Source organism: Pyrgilauda ruficollis, unplaced genomic scaffold (assembly GCF_017590135.1).
Source record: "Pyrgilauda ruficollis isolate IOZ18807 unplaced genomic scaffold, ASM1759013v1 scaffold241, whole genome shotgun sequence".
In the NCBI taxonomy this organism is placed as follows: domain Eukaryota; kingdom Metazoa; phylum Chordata; class Aves; order Passeriformes; family Passeridae; genus Pyrgilauda; species Pyrgilauda ruficollis.
In genome coordinates, this window is record NW_024523723.1 from 7,178 (window position 1) to 22,006 (window position 14,829).

At 52.0% G+C, this 14,829-nt stretch overlaps 1 protein-coding gene across 1 annotated transcript; it reads right to left on the reverse strand.

Annotated features, from left to right (window-relative positions):
• Positions 1 to 3,068: 3,068 nt before the first annotated feature.
• IL15RA (interleukin 15 receptor subunit alpha) lies at positions 3,069 to 12,034 on the reverse strand. Its single transcript, XM_041470174.1, has 6 exons — positions 11,852 to 12,034; positions 10,075 to 10,458; positions 4,504 to 4,695; positions 3,835 to 3,888; positions 3,448 to 3,636; positions 3,069 to 3,272 (listed from the first exon to the last, which is right to left on the reverse strand). The coding sequence occupies exons 2-6, from the start codon at positions 10,145 to 10,147 to the stop codon at positions 3,121 to 3,123; spliced, it is 660 nt and encodes a 219-aa protein (XP_041326108.1). The 5' UTR covers positions 10,148 to 10,458; positions 11,852 to 12,034; the 3' UTR covers positions 3,069 to 3,120.
• Between the last annotated feature and the right edge of the window lie 2,795 nt (positions 12,035 to 14,829).

The window sequence follows — 14,829 nt, forward strand, 5'->3', positions numbered from 1 at the left end:
GAATTCTTTTTCCATCTTTGCAGCTGAGGGGTTTCCCTGAATTCTTTCCCCTCTCCCTGCAGCCAACCAGGAAGAAAGAAACAAGGCAGCAGCAGAAAAATTCCTTTGGTTTGGTTCCAGCCAAACTCAGGGACAAACTGGAGAAGGATTTCCAATCCTAAAATTAAATATGTAGCCAAAAAAAGCCTTAACACTTCCTTTGTGTCTCTTCCCTGCCCTTAAATACTTTTTATTTCCCAGGAATGCTCAGGTGGATCACGTTCTCCGTGCCCTGTGCTGCAATTCCAGAGCCTGTGCCATGGGAAATCAAAACTGAAAGTGGTTTAAGGAATCTGCCCTTGGACACAGCCTGGAGCTGTGGGCTGTGCCTGCTGCAGGAATCTCAGACATCCATTTTTTCCATTCATGGAGCTGCTTCCCTCCCTCTCCTTTCACTTTCAAAGCTGACTCCAGGAATGCATTCCCAGCCTGGGAATCCTGGGAATCAGGCACCTGCTGCTCCCTCCCAGCCTCTCCTGCCTCCCGAGCATCCCAGCAGGGATGTGCCCAGTGCTGTGCCTGTCACACATCCCTGGATCAGAGGCACAAACAGGACAAGAGCAGCCAGGAAAAGCCATGGAATTTCAGCTTTTGGATCCCTGCAGCCTCCCAAGCTTTTGAGAACTGGCAGCTCTGGAGGATGGGAATGAACCCCTTATTTCTGTGGTGTCTGATGGGAATCTCCTTCGTGCTGTGGGGATGGATTCATCCCAATCCAGTCCTTCCCATCCAGTTAAGAACCCACTGCTCTGTTGTTTTTTATATAAAATATATTTATTTATACATAAAAATAAAGAGCTGCCTTTTCCAGAGTGTAAGGAAACAAGTGGATAAAACCTGGATAAGGAAACAAGTGGCTAAAACCTGCTGATGGATAAAGGGAAAACACACAAAGGAAAATATTCCCTAAATTGTGTTATTTGATCCTTTATGGTGTCTGTAGAGAGACTGCTCCAGCTTGGATTTCCTGGGAGCCAGTGGGGATCAGGATCCAGAGCTGGGATCGGTGCTGGAAGTGCTTCCAAAGGATCCCTGAGCTGTGTGTGGGGGTGGGATGGTCCCAACACCTTTGGCTCTGGCTCAGTGGCTGGAAGAGAGCAGGAAAGGGATGAGGATGTGGGGAAATGCTTGGCTGGTTCTCTCTAATTCCTGGGATTTGGGGACAAAGCTGGGAAAAGGATGAGGATGTGTGGGGAGATGCCTGGCTGGGTGCTCTCCATCTTATTTCTGGGATTTGGGGCAATTTGTGGACAAAGCTGGGAAAGGGATGAGGATGCTTGGGAGATGCTTGGATGGATCCCTCCCCATCCATTTTCTGGGATTTGGGGCAAAGGCAGGAAGTTGATGAGGGTGTGGGGAAATGCTTGGCTGGTTCTCCTTCAGTCTAATTCCTGGGATTTGTGGACAAAGCTGGCAAAGGGATGAGGATGTTTGGGGAAATGCTTGGCTGGGTCCCTCCATACAAAGGCAGGAAAGGGGTGAGGATGTTCAGGGGGATGCTTGGTTGGGTCCCCCTCCATCCATTTTCTGGAATATGGGGACAAAGCTGAGAAAGGGATGGGACATCCAGCTACTCCAACTCTATCCATGCTCCTGGACAGGGAATGGGAATTACCTGGGGCAGGGCAGCTCAGCTTCATCCCAAACCCCATCCCAACATCCCAACCCTCTCCCTACCCACCACCAGCATCCCCAGGGCCAATTCCTCCAAATCCCAGCTCCCAGTGCAGGACACCCACCCACCTTTGGGATGATCCATGGGAATCATCCATGTTCAGGCCAGGAAGAGCAGCCACGCATCCCCGGCTGCTCCGTGTGCTGTGCCACCCCTCAGGGAAGCATCCAGAATTCCATCCTCCGGCATCCCTCGGGATGGTGGGTGCGCCCAGTGTCCCCAGGGTGGGTGCTCAGCCCGTGGGGACAATGACAGGAGGTGCCACCTCTTCATTCCCAGAGGGAATTCCTTCCATGGGAATGTCTGTCACCGTGTAGCCCTGCCTGGTGAATCTGTGGGGGGAAGAGGAGCATCAAAAGGCATTCCAAGGCTTTTCTTTGGAAAGCACAGAAGCTTTGGAAAACTCATTCCTGGGGTTTGGCACTTACTTCCTCCTCCTCCTCCAGCAGCAGACGGCCACAATTCCGATGGCCAGCAGCACCAGGAGTCCTGTGGGATGGACAGTCGGCGTGAGGAGCATCTCCCCACCCATGGCTGATGAATTCCACCAAAACAGCTCCTGGATTTTAAGGAGCCAAAATGGCTCCTGGAAAATAAGGAGCCAAAACCACTCCAGGCACTATCATAAGATCCCTCCCCACCCACAGAGGGAGGGAATTGGGAATTCTTCTTTCCAGGAAGAAATTTAGGTGCTGAATCCTTCCCCCCCTCAGTGGCATTCCCGTTGGCCATGGAATAAAGCTCCCACAGCCCCCAAAGGGATTTTAAGCTTAAAAAAATTGAAATAAGCCCGTTTCCCAAATAAGTTGTTTTTTTTTCCCCCCAGCTTACCAACAGAAGAGGCCACGGACTGGATGGAAACTGGAAAAGAGGAGAGAAGAGGAAATTTTGAGCTGCAAAGGTAGGAAATGCTGGGAGGAGCCTCACAAGAAAGGAGGTTGGAGAGAAGGAAAAGTTGGGGAAGAGGAGCATCAGTGGCATTCCAAGGCTTTTCTTTGGAAAGAACAGAAGCCTTGGAAAACTCATTCCTGGGGTTTGGCACTTACTTCCTCCTCCTCCTCCTCCTCCAGCAGCAGATGGCCACAATTCCGATGGCCAGCAGCACCAGGAGTCCTGTGGGATGGACACTCGGTGTGAGGAGCATCTCCCCACCCATGGCTGATGAATTCCACCAAAACAGCTCCATGAGGAGCCAAAACCACTCCAGGCACTATCATAAGATCCCTCCCCACCCACAGAGGGAGGGAATTGGGAATTTGGATTTTAAGGAGCCAAAATGGCTCCTGGAAAATAAGGAGCCAAAACCACTCCAGGCACTATCATAAGATCCCTCCCCACCCACAGAGGGAGGGAATTGGGAATTCTTCTTTCCAGGAAGAAATTTAGGTGCTGAATCCTTCACCCCCTCAGTGGCATTCCCGTTGGCCATGGAATAAAGCTCCCACAGCCCCCAAAGGGATTTTAAGCTTAAAAAAATTGAAATAAGCCCGTTTCCCAAAGAAGTTGTTTTTTTTTCCCCCCAGCTTACCAACAGAAGAGGCCACGGACTGGATGGAAACTGGAAAAGAGGAGAGAAGAGGAAATTTTGAGCTGCAAAGGTAGGAAATGCTGGGAGGAGCCTCACAAGAAAGGAGGTTGGAGAGAAGGAAAAGTTCCATTGGAAAAGCAAAAGAGCCTTTGTGGATGAAACAAGTCCCAGGGGAGGTTCGTATTCCCTTGGGAATCAGCCCGACCTGCGGCATAATCCGTGGGCGGGATGGGCGGCGGGGTTGTCCCCTCTCCCAGCATGGATGTGTCCAGTGTTGGAATCGTTTCCGGTGGCCTGGATCCATCTGGTGACAGCCCATCAGGTGCTGGTGGCACAGGTGACTGACTGGAAGCTGGAGAAGGGCTGGAATTCGGGCTGGCACCAGTGGTACCTGCTGGGAAAACAGTGGGAAACCCTCAAATTCCCAAAATCAAAAGGCGGCGCCGTTATTTCCGTGCCCTCATCCAGCAGCCACGGAACACTGGGATTTCACCCCGTGGGGTGAATCTGATCCCAGCACGGGAATGTTGTGGTTTCCACACCCTTGGAGCTGTGGCTTTGCCCCAAACCCAATCCCAATCCTGTTCCTCACCCCTCTGGGTCGTGCTCTCCAGGCCGTGGGTTTCCCAGGAAAGAGCCGGATCTCCTTTGGGAAAACACAACAGGAAGACACCATCAGCTGGGAAATGAACTCTCCAAGTGGTTTGGTAAGTTAGAGAGTCAAAATTATTTTATCCAACATTGAGGTCTGGGGGAAATTCCGCCAATTCCAAAAAATGGATGTTCGTTGTCAAATTTTAACGATTTTTATATTTTAGCAAAACAAGGAATTAATGCTCACTGGCTCCAAGCTATTAATTACCATTCTATCTTCTATTGATTAATAATTTGTCCCTTTTTAATTATCCTAATTAATCCGTATTTTCAGCCTTTTAATGATGTTTTCCCAGATTGGGCACCTCTGGTTTATGCAAAATCTCTTTGTGGTTTATAAATTCCGCGTTCCTGGCGTTCCATCCTCAACAATAAATTCTTCCCCCAGGTCTGGGAGCACTGTGGGATGCGAGGCCCTAAACTTTTGTTTTCCCAACCCATGGACATCACCCTTGGTCCGTTAGGAATTCCACGGTTTAAATTCCTCTCTGTACTTCCCCCATTTCTGATTCTTCTGGAAGAAACACAGCTTGGGTGGCGCTCGCGTTTCTTCCCATCCTCCTGCTCCCGAGGTGTCCCAGCTCCCAGATTCCCAGTGAGGACTCACGGATGCACTGGAGCGTGGGGTCGGTCCAGCGGGGCTCGGAGCCGTTCCAGAGGATGCACTGGATGAGGCTGGAGGTTCCAGCTTTCCGTTTGTAGCCGGGGTTGCAGGAGTAGCGCAGGCGGGAATTCAGCTCCGTGCGATTCCCGGCGTCGATGTGAGCGTTGGCCACGGCTTTGGGGCGGCTGCAGTGAGCTGGAATGGGAATGGGATGGGGAAAAAAACATGGAATCACAACAGGGAGATCAGACAAGCTCTGGCTGTGCTGGGGAATTCCCCACTCCTCATCCCTGGAAGTGTCCAAGGCTGGGTTGGACGCGGCTTGGAGCAGCATGGAATAGTGGAAGGTGTCCCTGCCCGTGGTAGGACATGGAATGAGGTGATCCCTAAATTCCCTTCCAGCCCAAACCTTTCCACTATGCTATAAAATCCTGCCTAGGGGTGGATATAGGGATTTATACATCCTGCAAAAATAAAGGGACACCGTGCCTGACACAGGGAATGGAGAAAGGGAGAATATTCCCAGCATTTTTGGGATCACTTTTAGCAGCTCCTCCAGAGGCTGGGGAAAGGGAAAACTCCACTTCTGGCTTGTTTGTGGTCACTCATAGCAGCTCCAGCCAGCAAGGAATTTTTACGGAATTCCATCCCCTTGCAGTGACTGTCCCAGGCCAGCAGCCCCAGCTGCCTCCAGCTGCTGAATTCCAGCTGTGGTCACTGCCCCATCCTTCTCCACTCATTTCACAGCTAGACGTGAAAAATTCCAGCTGCTGGTGAGTCCTCCAGCCACTTCCCAGGAATTTTTCCCCTCTTGAAGATGGCAGCTGAAATCCAAGTATTCCAGACAGAGGGACAACGATGGATTTTGAGTTGTGGCTTTGCTTTTCCCCAGAGGAGCTCCTGCTTCCCCTTCAGCCTCAGCATGAGCTCGGTTCTGTACCAGAGTGATGAAATTTCCCATATTTTCTGGTGCAAAGGGCAAAATTTCCTGGTTGCTCCAAAACTGTTCCAGCACCTGGATCCCTGTGGTGGTGTGGGAATGGCTTATCCATGATCCTGGCTGCTGGAAGCTCCCCTATCCCAGTGGGAGCCAGCACAGAGAGATGGAGAGATGTACAATGGGAATAACACTAAATGCAGCTGGGATGGAGCCATGGATGGCTGGGATGGGATGGATGAGCAGGAGGGAGTGGTGGATATCTGGGATGGGATGCACAGATGAGGTGGATCCATGCAGGGCTGGGATGTGAAGTATGGCCAGGATGGAGCAATGGAAAGTATGGATAGGATGGAGCAGTGGATATCTGGGATGGGAAGCAGGGGATAGGATGGAGTGATGGATATCTGGGATGGGAAGGAGGGATAGGATGGAATGATGGATATCTGAGAATTAGGGACAGGAAGGAGTGATGGATATCTGGGATGGGAAGCAGGGATAGGATGGAATGAGGCATGGCCAGGCTGGATGGATGAACTGGTGCCTGGCATGGATGGAACAATGTCCAGCTGGGATGGAGCAGTGTCCAGCCAGGAGGAACACACAGCTGGGCTGGGATCATTGTGGAACAGAGATGGAAGAACAGTGGGAATGGGAATGCCATGGCAGTGAGGACAGGAGCATGCAGGGATGGGAACGTGCTGGTGACAAGGACAGCAGGCACCAGGGACAGGAGTGTGATGGCAGCGGGAATGGGAGCAGGATGGGGATGGGAACAGGATGGAAACAGAAAAAGTGGGAATGGGAGCCGGATGGGAATAGGAGCACAATGGGGATAGAAACAGTAGGAATGGGATTGGGAAGCACAGTGGGCATGGGAACATGATAGAAACAGAGGGGATGGGAGCAGAATGAGGAACTGGAAACTGTGGGAATGGCAGCAGGATGAGGAACTGGAAACTGTGGGAATGGGAGCAGGATGGGGAACTGGAAACCGTGGGAATGGCAGCAGGATGAGGAACTGGAAACTGTGGGAATGGGAGCAGGATGGGGAACTGGAAACTGTGGGGATGGGAACAGGATGGGGAACTGGAAACCGTGGGAATGGCAGCAGGATGGGAAGGGGTCAGTGGCACGGCAGCAGTGGGGACAGGAACACAAGATGCTCCCACAGCACCAAAACATGCAGAGATAAAAATCTCCATCCTCAAAAACTCCTGCCCTAATTTGTGGTGCATCCCCAGAACATCCCAGGGGAATCTGCTCCAGGTGGATCTGGGTGTGATCCCGGCTGGCGTGGCCGGAGGACACGAGTGACGTGGGGACATCCAGGTGCTGAGCACAGCAGCTCTTGGTCTGCTGTCAAGACATGGGTGAAATTCCTGGAATCAGCAGCTCTTGGAACCAGGATTCAAGGAAATGCCTGCCTGGAGATGTTTCACAGCTCACCAGACCTGGCACTGCCTTCAGTCAGGGAAAAACCCTCCCGGTGCCAATTCCAGCTGTGCCTCCAAAGGGAGCACAGCAGGAAATCCAGCCCTAAACACAGAAATATCCAGGAAAAACAGGGATCTGCAAGCTGTGCTTATGCCTTCCAGCTTTTAAACCTGCTCTCCTCATCCCAATCCCTCCAAAGAGGGTTTTTTTTTTTTTACATTTGGTTGGAATCTCCTCTTCCAAAAAATGCCCAAGTTGTTCAAACAAGATCCCAGCAGCGCCACTCTCCAGGATCACCATCCAGTGTTTTGCACCATCCATGGATTTCAGCTTGTTTGATGAGACAAAACACATCCCACAGGGGAAAAGGGGAGGAATCAGCTGGAGATTCAGGATTTAGGCTTTAATCCCTCAGGAATGAGTTGAAATTTCCCATGAATGGATCATCCCAGCTGCTCAAAGACTCATCCCATGCTTGGCCAACCTTCCAAAGGAGCTGCGGAGCTGGGAGCTGACTATCCCAAGAAAACACCTCCAGCTGCCTTATTTCCATCTGGATTCCCTTCATCCTGCTGGGATTAAATATCCAGGTTGAAATGTGCCCGATATCCAAGGATTTTGCATTTCTATGGATTTGTTTTCTTTGCTTTTTCTTGTCTTTCCCCACCAGCAGCCTCCAACGATGCCACTTGTGGAGGATGAGCTCATCCTGACACGTTGGGAAGCAGAACAGGGAACACAGCCAGGATGATCCCAGGCATGGAGATGCTGCCATGTGATGTCATCCCATGTCCAAATACAGCTTCCCAAGGATGCACAACAACAGCTGGACACTGGAGAATCCACACCTGGAAAAACTTGGCTGTTCTACTTAAAAAATGATCAGGAAAAGGCCCAGAGATGTTGGGATTTTCTGCTCAAAATTTAAAAGCCATGAGCCAAAAAAAAAAGTGGAGAAAAGAGAAATTTCACAAATCTGGATGCAAGAAAAATGCCGAAAATCACGGAAATAAATAAAACTTCCACATTTTAACTCAAAAATATTTCCAATTGAGCAGGAGAGGACAGGATGCCCAGTGGGAACATCATGGGATGCAGCAGCACATCCCAAATTCCCCATCATGTGAACTAAAAAAAAATAAATATATATATTATTTGTTTCCTCCAACACCCCTTAAACCCATGTTTTTTGCCCCAAACAACAATCCTGGTGGCAGCAGTGCTGCCTGGAATGTTGTTGGGATGTCTGGGATCCCTCGTCAGTGAGGAATGAATTTGGGAGGGCTATTTTTAGCTCTGAATTTGGGAGGGCTATTTTTAGCTCTGAATTTGGGAAGGCTATTTTTAGCTCGTTCCTGAGGCTCAGGGCTCGTGTCTTCCCAGTTAATGGTGATCTTCTGGCTTATTTTTGTCACCCAAGACTTTGATATTCCTGGCCATTCCCGTCATCCTGTTATAAATAGGGATAAATTCATTTTCTAGGGCTTCAGGAGCACACAGGAGCTTGGAGAAGAGTGAGCACCCAAAGCTCTGCATTCCCTTCCAGCTTTATTTCACAGAATCCTTCACAGCTGCCACATTATCAGCAAATTAAACATTTCCTAATGGTCTTGCTGCTTCCAGCAGCTCCTGGGAGGATGAACCAAGGCGTAGTTCCAAGGCCCAAGCTGTGATGAGATTCTTCCCAAAGCTCCAGGAGCAACAGAGCTGAGGAAGGGTCTGGAGAAGCAGGAGGGGCTGAGGGAGCTGGGAAGGGGCTGAGCCTGGAGCAAAGGAGGCTCAGGGGGGACCTTGTGGCTCTGCACAAGTCCCTGCCAGGAGGGGACAGCCGGGGGGGTCGGGCTGTGCTCCAGGGAACAGGGACAGGAGGAGAGGGAACGGCCTCAGCCTGGGCCAGGGGAGCTCAGGGGGGATTTTGGGGAAATTCCTTCCTGGAAAGGGCTGGAAAGCATTGGAATGGGCTGGTGTGGGCACAGGTGAAGTCCCCAACCCTGGGGGGATTTAAAGCCCTGTGGATGTGGCATTGGGGACACAGGTCAGTGGTGGCCTTGGCAGGGCTGGGTTAATTGTTACACTCAGTGATCTTGAAGGTGTCTTTCAGCCATCATGATCAAGTGATTCCAGGATTTTGGACTTTTGGAGAGGCAGGACAATGATGTGACATTCCAGGCTCAGCAGCCACAGACAACTCCCAGTGCCGTGGAAAAGCCAGAGTGCAGGCAGGCTGAAATCCCACAGTGATGCAGCTCCCATGGGTCCATCACACAGATCCCAGAAAGCACCCCCAGCCTCCCTGGACACTGTGAGGAGCTGGTGTGGGAATGCCAGGAGCCAGGTGAGCACCCAGGGAACAGGGGGCTGCAGCCTGGGCACTCTGGGTGGGTCAGGAGGCACCCAGGGAAAGGTTTGGGAATGCAGGGAACAGCATGGACACCCCAGGTGTGGCATGGACACCCTGGGGAGCAGCCTCGAGTGGGGGCTTGGGTACCCCAGGGAGCAGAACAAGCATCCAAGGAAGGAGAGAAAGCATCTTAGGGACGGTACGACCACCCCAGGGACAGTGTGGGCACACCCGGGAGCTGCCTGGCCACCCCGAGTGGGAGTTTGGGCACCCCGGGGAACAGCGTGGGTAGCCTGGGAAGGGTGGCGGGCATCCCGGGGATTGGCACTGGCTAGTTTGCATCCCGGGGAGCAGAGCGGGCAAACACCTTAGGGATGGCACGGGCAGGGATAGTGTGAACACCCCAAGCGGGGGCTCGGCTACTCCAGGCAGTAGCGTGAGTTCTCCGGGAAGCAGAGCGGGAGTCCCGGGGAGCGGCGCGGGCGACCGGGGGATTAGCGCGGGCATCCCGGGAAAGCGGAGCGAGCACCTTCGGGACCGGAGCAAGCACCTTAGCGATGGCACCAGGGAGAGCGTGGGCACCTCCGTGGGAGCTCGGGAACGCCCGGGAGTGGCGCGTTTCCCTCCGGAAGTCGAGCAGGTTCACCTGGGAGCGGAGCGGGGATCCCGGGGAGTACCGCGGGCATCCCGGGAAGCGGAGCGAGCACACTCGGGACGGAGCGGGCACCCCGGGGAAGGCGTAGGGATCCCGGAAAGGGTGTGGGCACCCCGGGGAAGGCGCAGAGATCCCCGGGAGGGTGTGGACGCCCCGGGCAGGGCTCGGAGGAGCCGGCGGGGAGCCCGGGGCAGCCCCGCTTACCGGTGTCGGCGGCGGCGCGGAGCAGCAGGAGAGCGGCGGTCCCGCAGAGCAGCGGCAGCAGCCGCGGTGCCATGGGAGCGGCCCGGGGGCAGATCGGCCTCCAGCGGGAGTTCCGTGGTGCTGCTTCCCTGCCGCTGTCGCCGTCCCGGTGTGGTCCGGGAGGTTTCGCTTTCGCTTTCGAGTCGGGCCACCGGGAGGGACGCGCCGCCCTGTCGGGATGGGTGGGCAGCCAGGAGCAGCGAGGGGATGCGGTGTCCGGGAGGGGCGAGTGGGGGTGGCAGTGCCGGGGGGGATTCGGTACCCGAGCGGAATTCGGTCCCGGGGACGCAATCCCCGGAAAGGGATGAAATACAGGGATGCGGTATCCAGCGGGGGTGAGATACCCTGGGAGGAAAAGGATGAAATTTTTGGGTTCGTGACCCGGGGGGTGCAGAGGGGATGGGATGCCCCTGGAGAAAGCAGTGCCTGGGGGATGTGATATGGGGGTCACTGCAACACCCAGGAGGGTCGTGGTTCTCTTGGGATGCAACACCTTGAGAAGGGATGCAATCCCGGCAGGAGATGAGGCGGCACTCCCTGCCCAGGAATGTGGCATCCGAGGGAATCGCGGTGTCCTGGGGGATGCAGCTCCTCCTCCTGTGCCTGGCTATGGATCTGGGGGGATTCCATGAATCCCAGTGCTGGAGATGGAACGTCCTGGTCCCCACACAAATCTTAAAACTGGAAAACAAGCTGTGATCCAGCCCTGGAAGTTCTGCAGAGCTCCTGCAGTCAGGCTCCAGCCCACAGCATTCCCAGGACTCAGATCCCACAGATCCTGCTCACAACAAACCCTCCCCAACTCAGCTCCTTGCTCGTGGCCTCTTTATTCTCCGTGGTTTGGTTTGGTTTGTTTTGGTTTTTTATCAGTGAGCATCAACAAATAGCCCCACGTGTCTAGAAAAGGGAAAGCAAAGGGTAACTTGGATAACATTTCATGGCAAAATCTTCATGACAGGGGAATAAATTCTCCCTCTGCCCCCAAGGAAAGAGAATTAACCTCAATTAACCCTCCCTGAAGCAGAAGAGAGGCTGCACCCGGGACAAAGCTCTGCCAACCCTGCCAAGTGTGTTTTAGAGAGAGCAGCATGAGCCTGGAGAACCAGGAGGAAATGCCTGAGGGTAGTGCTTAGGAACATTCCAGATGAAAACGCTGCAGGAGTTCTGTTGGAACCCTGGCTGCTGAGAATTCCAGACTTTCTGTGCTGCAGGCTCTGACCCCCAGGAGAACTCTGCACTGACCTGAGGCCATGGAGAAGCTTCCAAAATGGAATGACAGAACTGGGATTGTGGGTGTGCAGTTTGAACAGAAGTGTGTGATACCACAGGTGGGAAACTCAGAGTTTAAGGGTTTAGAATACAGTAATATACACAAAGCAAGATGGAGGTTTGGGGCAGGGGCTGCTCCTTCTTCTTCACCTTCTTCTCCATGGGTTTGGGTGGTTTTGTGTAATTGGATAAAAAAGTTCACATTGCAGGCGACAGGTAGTTAGTCATTAAGTTAAAAGTAAAAATAATTTAAGTATAATTTCTTAATTAAACAGTTTATCCTTAAAAAACCTTCTAAAGAAAGAGATACAACTCCATTTTTAGTTTATTTGAGTGAAATACTATAAAACTCACAATTTGTGGGACTCTAAAATAAATAAGAACTAGTAGACATCTAAATCCAAACAAGAAATACCATCTCACACATTTAATCCTAACCCTAACAAAAAAAAATTAAAATAAAACTCACCATTAAGATGTTGAAGAAAGAAGAAACAAAGGATCCACACAGTTCCACTCCAGCTGAGGGAGATCCCAGGTCCCCAGGGCTGGCTGGTGACACTTGTGGCTGTACTCTGGACAGGCTGGGATCCTACAGGATGAAAAACAGTCAGCAGGGCAGGGTTCACAGCAGTTTGTGCCAGAGCTGAGCCTGATCATCTCAGGTTGTGGTAAGGAAAATTCAGTCTGGGAAGACTTTGCCTTTCTGCTCAAGAATTCCTTCAAAAGATGTAAAAAATCCAATTGTGTCTGAAATTTCCAGGTGAGGGTTTTGGTGCTGCTGATGCAAAGGAGCTGTGCAGCTGCTGATCTTCCAGAAGATAAACACTGCTGGGTGAGAGTTTGCACTGGTCAGGCTGGAGGGTTGTGATCCCTGGGAGGGGCACGTGTTCACAGTACATTGCCATGAAAATCCTCGAGCCTCTCCGTGAAAAATCAGAGCTGGAGAATGAGTTCAGGAATACACTCAGTGCAAGTGGCTGGTCAGGCTCTGGGGGGTGACAAGAGGCCATGGGCTGGGGACAAGAGGATGTGAGCTGGGGACAAGAGGACATGGGCTGGGGACAAGAGGACATGGGCTGGGGACAAGAGGACATGGGTGGGGACAAGAGGACATGGGCTGGCATTGACCAGCAAAGGGACAGGGACCTGTGGTCCAGCCAGGTGACTGGACACACAGAGCCACAGCAGGAGCTGAGGAATCCAGAATTTTCCATGCTTGGACTGTGAGGGTGTGCAAACCCAGGGTGTCCTTTGCCTCCTGAGAGGCACCAGCTCAAGCTGTTTTATTATTTAATTATAGCACTGAGATTAAATTATTTTAAGGGTTGAGACATCTGAGGCTCTGCCATGGGAAGCATGGAGTGAGGAAAGCTGGTCTGAGCCTGTGAGGGTGGGGTGGAGCTGGGAAGGAATTCCCAGCTCAGGAATTGTGAGTTCCAGAGTGGCTCCAGGGTGGTCAGAAAGGGAATTTTCCCTGACAGGCCCATTTGTAGGGTCATCCCAGCAAGGGGATGACAGGGACCTCCCCAGGTCCCTGTCTCAGGGAGCCCTTTGTGCACTCCCTGAGGTGCCACATCAAAGGATCCTTCCCATCCAGCACCAGGACAAGGATGTGACCCTAAAGCACCCCTCCCTTGGGGCAGGGAGAACACCAAGGGCTGGACACAGCATCTGGATCTCCAGAGGAATTCACCACCCCACATCCAAGCTCATGCTTTAGGGGTTGTCTGTTTTCAAGTGCTTTGTACATCTGAGAAGCAATTTTTGGGCTAGGTTATCAGCACTGCCTCGTCACTGCCACCATCAGTGGTATTGGCAAAACCAGGTTTTGATACAAATTTCATAGAATTATGGAATCCCTCCCTTGGGGCAGAGAGAACACCAAGGGCTGAGAAGCAATTTTTGGGCTGGGTTATCCCCACTGCCTCATCACTGCCACCATCAGTGGTATTGGCAAAACCAGGTTTTGATATAAATTTCATAGAATTATGGAAAGGTTTGGGTGGGAAGGGATCTTAAAATCATCTTTTTCCATCCTCCTGCCATGGCAGGGACACCTCCCAGTGTCCCAGGCTGCTCCAGCCCCAGTGTCCAGCCTGGCCTTGGGCACTGCAGGGATGCAGGGGCAGCCCCAGCTGCTCTGGCAATTCCAGCCCAGCCAGGAATTCCTCATGGCCAAGATCCCATCCATGGCTGCCCTCTGGCACTGGGAGCCATTCCCTGTGTCCTGTCCCTGCAGGCCTTGTCCCCAGCCTGGGACAGTGGGAGGTGACCCTGCCATGGCAGGGGTGGAATGGGATGAGCTGTAAGGTCCTTTCCAAGTCATTCTGTGATTCCATGATTTCCCATAAGTCATCAGGAAGTTTCCACCCTGGGCACAACCCAAGCTGGGAATTGCTGGAGGACTTTTTTTCAAAGCTCTACTAACAATGGTACTTTTCTGCTTGGGATGATTCCAGGCTGTGATATTCCAAAGCCTTCAGGGAATGAGGGATTATCCCTTGTTCCTCACCTTGCTCAGGCAGCTGGGGCTCTTGATATGGACAATTCTCTCACCTTTTCCATTCACAAGTTCCTGGTGTGGTCAAGGGATGCTTCCCTGTCCAGCTGGTTTGGTCAGGGGACACTTCACCATCCAGCTGGGAATTCCTGAGGCCCCCCAGCAGCTCCAAGGAAGGGGAAGCTGGGGAGATGCAGCATCACAAGTGGAAGTGGTTGAGGAGTTCCAGGTTTGTCCAGGTAGCTCATGGAAGGGTTGTGTTCTTGGATGTGACTCCTTAACTGGAGATTTCTGGGTAAAAACCCCTGGATTTTAAGTCAGGACTAGAAATTAATCCAGTGTTCAAAGGGAGACAAACTCCTTGTTTCAAGGCAGCAGGGATGAGGATCCATCTCCTTCCAGGGCAACAATATTCCTTTCCACAAACAGAAACCAAAACTCTGCCTCAAGGAGCAGAATGCTCCAAACTCCAGTAATTAATCAGCTTTTGTTTTCCTGAGAGGATTTAAGCAGGACTGACTAAATTTCTTATCAGCTCTCACAGGTTCCTGTACTGAGTACATAAAACATGCTCAGGATGTGAGTTCATCTTCCCAGGAGTATTGGGAATTGTGATTCAGCCCTGGTAAATCCATGTGCTCAGGGAAAATCATCCCAAGAAATGGTTTGTAAAGCTCAGGTTGGCACCCTGGGATGGTTTCCCATCAGGTTAATTACTTCCATTTTAATTGCCTACTATTAATCCAGCAAGAAGCAGTTGCTGGGCCTGGATTCTGTCCCAAATCAGTGCTGCCCATTGCTCTTGGAGACACTTGGAAAAGTAAAAATATTGTCCTGGAAATGAAGAGGGATGGAGAAAGGAAAAAAATTCCAGTGGTAACATTTTGTGTTATGTGACTTATGAATTTATTTTTAATGAGAGAATGAAGAGGAGAAGGAGAAGG

What these genes read in the sequence shown, in the direction of transcription:
- IL15RA (XM_041470174.1), bottom strand. Translation starts at nt 10,147, where the DNA reads ATGGCACCGCGGCTGCTGCCGCTGCTCTGCGGGACCGCCGCTCTCCTG. An exon ending in CCCCACGCTCCAGTGCATCC is followed by an intron (nt 3,889 to 4,503) that starts GTGAGTCCTCAC and finishes GTTTTCCCAAAG; the next exon opens with GAGATCCGGCTCTTTCCTGG. An exon ending in GGAGAGCACGACCCAGAGGG is followed by an intron (nt 3,637 to 3,834) that starts GTGAGGAACAGG and finishes CTGTTTTCCCAG; the next exon opens with CAGGTACCACTGGTGCCAGC.